Source organism: Macadamia integrifolia, chromosome 1 (assembly GCF_013358625.1).
Source record: "Macadamia integrifolia cultivar HAES 741 chromosome 1, SCU_Mint_v3, whole genome shotgun sequence".
Taxonomy (NCBI): Eukaryota; Viridiplantae; Streptophyta; class Magnoliopsida; order Proteales; family Proteaceae; genus Macadamia; species Macadamia integrifolia.
Window position 1 is genome coordinate 9,710,247 of NC_056557.1, and position 1,167 is coordinate 9,711,413.

Sequence of the window (1,167 nt, forward strand, 5' to 3'; positions counted from 1 at the left end):
TTTATGTTTATAGTCTTTTTTATTTCAACTGACAGCAAATTGTACCACCCGTGCTCAATTCCTTTTCTGACCAAGATAGCCGGGTTCGCTATTATGCTTGTGAAGCTCTGTATAACATTGCAAAGGTGAGAATGGATCAATATGTTTCTCTCTTCTTCTTATTCTTTTGTCTCTCTCTTTTTCTTTGTAAATTTTGGGGCTCTATTTTCCATTTATTTTGTTAGTTAGACATCATCAATATTATTCTGGCTGAATCCCATTCTCGATAGCTGCTGTGCAGGTTGTAAGGGGTGATTTCATTGTGTTCTTTAATCAGATCTTTGATGCATTATGCAAGCTGTCAGCTGACTCAGATGCCAATGTGCAAAGTGCTGCTCATCTTTTAGATCGGCTTGTCAAGGTAAACCCAAGCTCTCTCTGATCATATTTTGGTTTTGCTAATATTTTTATATAAAGTTCAATAATTTGTTTTTTGATGAGCAGGATATTGTAACTGAAAGTGATCAATTCAGGTATGCAGTTTCCTACAAAAGCTAGGTGTAATTTTGATATTAGATGTCAAATTTTTTTCACATACAACTTTTGAAGGAATTTGGTTGTATGACCTTATTCTATGATTATGCGATTATTCTCAGCATTGAAGAGTTTATACCATTGCTAAGGGAGCGTATGAATGTCTTAAATCCTTATGTCCGCCAATTTTTGGTAGGATGGATCACTGTATTGGATAGTGTTCCAGAGATTGATATGCTTGGCTTTCTTCCGGATTTTCTTGATGGTAAATATTCATTAGAAATTCATGGAACTTCCTTGTGCAAGTTGTGGTTTTGTTGTTGGTAATTAAATGCTAGCTCAATGTACTTGTCAAAATTTCAGGTTTGTTCAACATGTTAAGTGATTCTAGCCATGAAATACGACAACAAGCTGATTCAGCACTTTCAGAATTTCTTCAAGAGATCAAGAATTCTCCAGTAAGAGTTGTGTTAAAGTAGCTGATGCAAATCTTTCTACTTGTATTAATCAGTTTTAGCTAGCTACCTGGGCACACTTAACTATCTCTCGGAAGACTGGTAGCAGGTGGTAATTTTAATTTTAATTTTTTTTTGCTTTTAGTTTAGGGATTTGTAGGATGGCCATAGTTTAGTTTGAACCTGGGGGGGGGGGGGG

General features: G+C 35.7%; 1 protein-coding gene across 1 annotated transcript in view; it reads left to right on the plus strand.

Annotated features, from left to right (window-relative positions):
• The window catches only part of LOC122082296 (protein VAC14 homolog), a 13,986-nt gene that overhangs the window by 2,414 nt on the left and 10,405 nt on the right, over positions 1-1,167 (plus strand). The window contains exons 4-8 of the mRNA XM_042649757.1: positions 36-125; positions 281-400; positions 484-512; positions 636-778; positions 877-971. Coding sequence (XP_042505691.1) covers positions 36-125; positions 281-400; positions 484-512; positions 636-778; positions 877-971 — 477 coding nt within the window. The remainder of the gene's footprint in view (positions 1-35; positions 126-280; positions 401-483; positions 513-635; positions 779-876; positions 972-1,167) is intronic.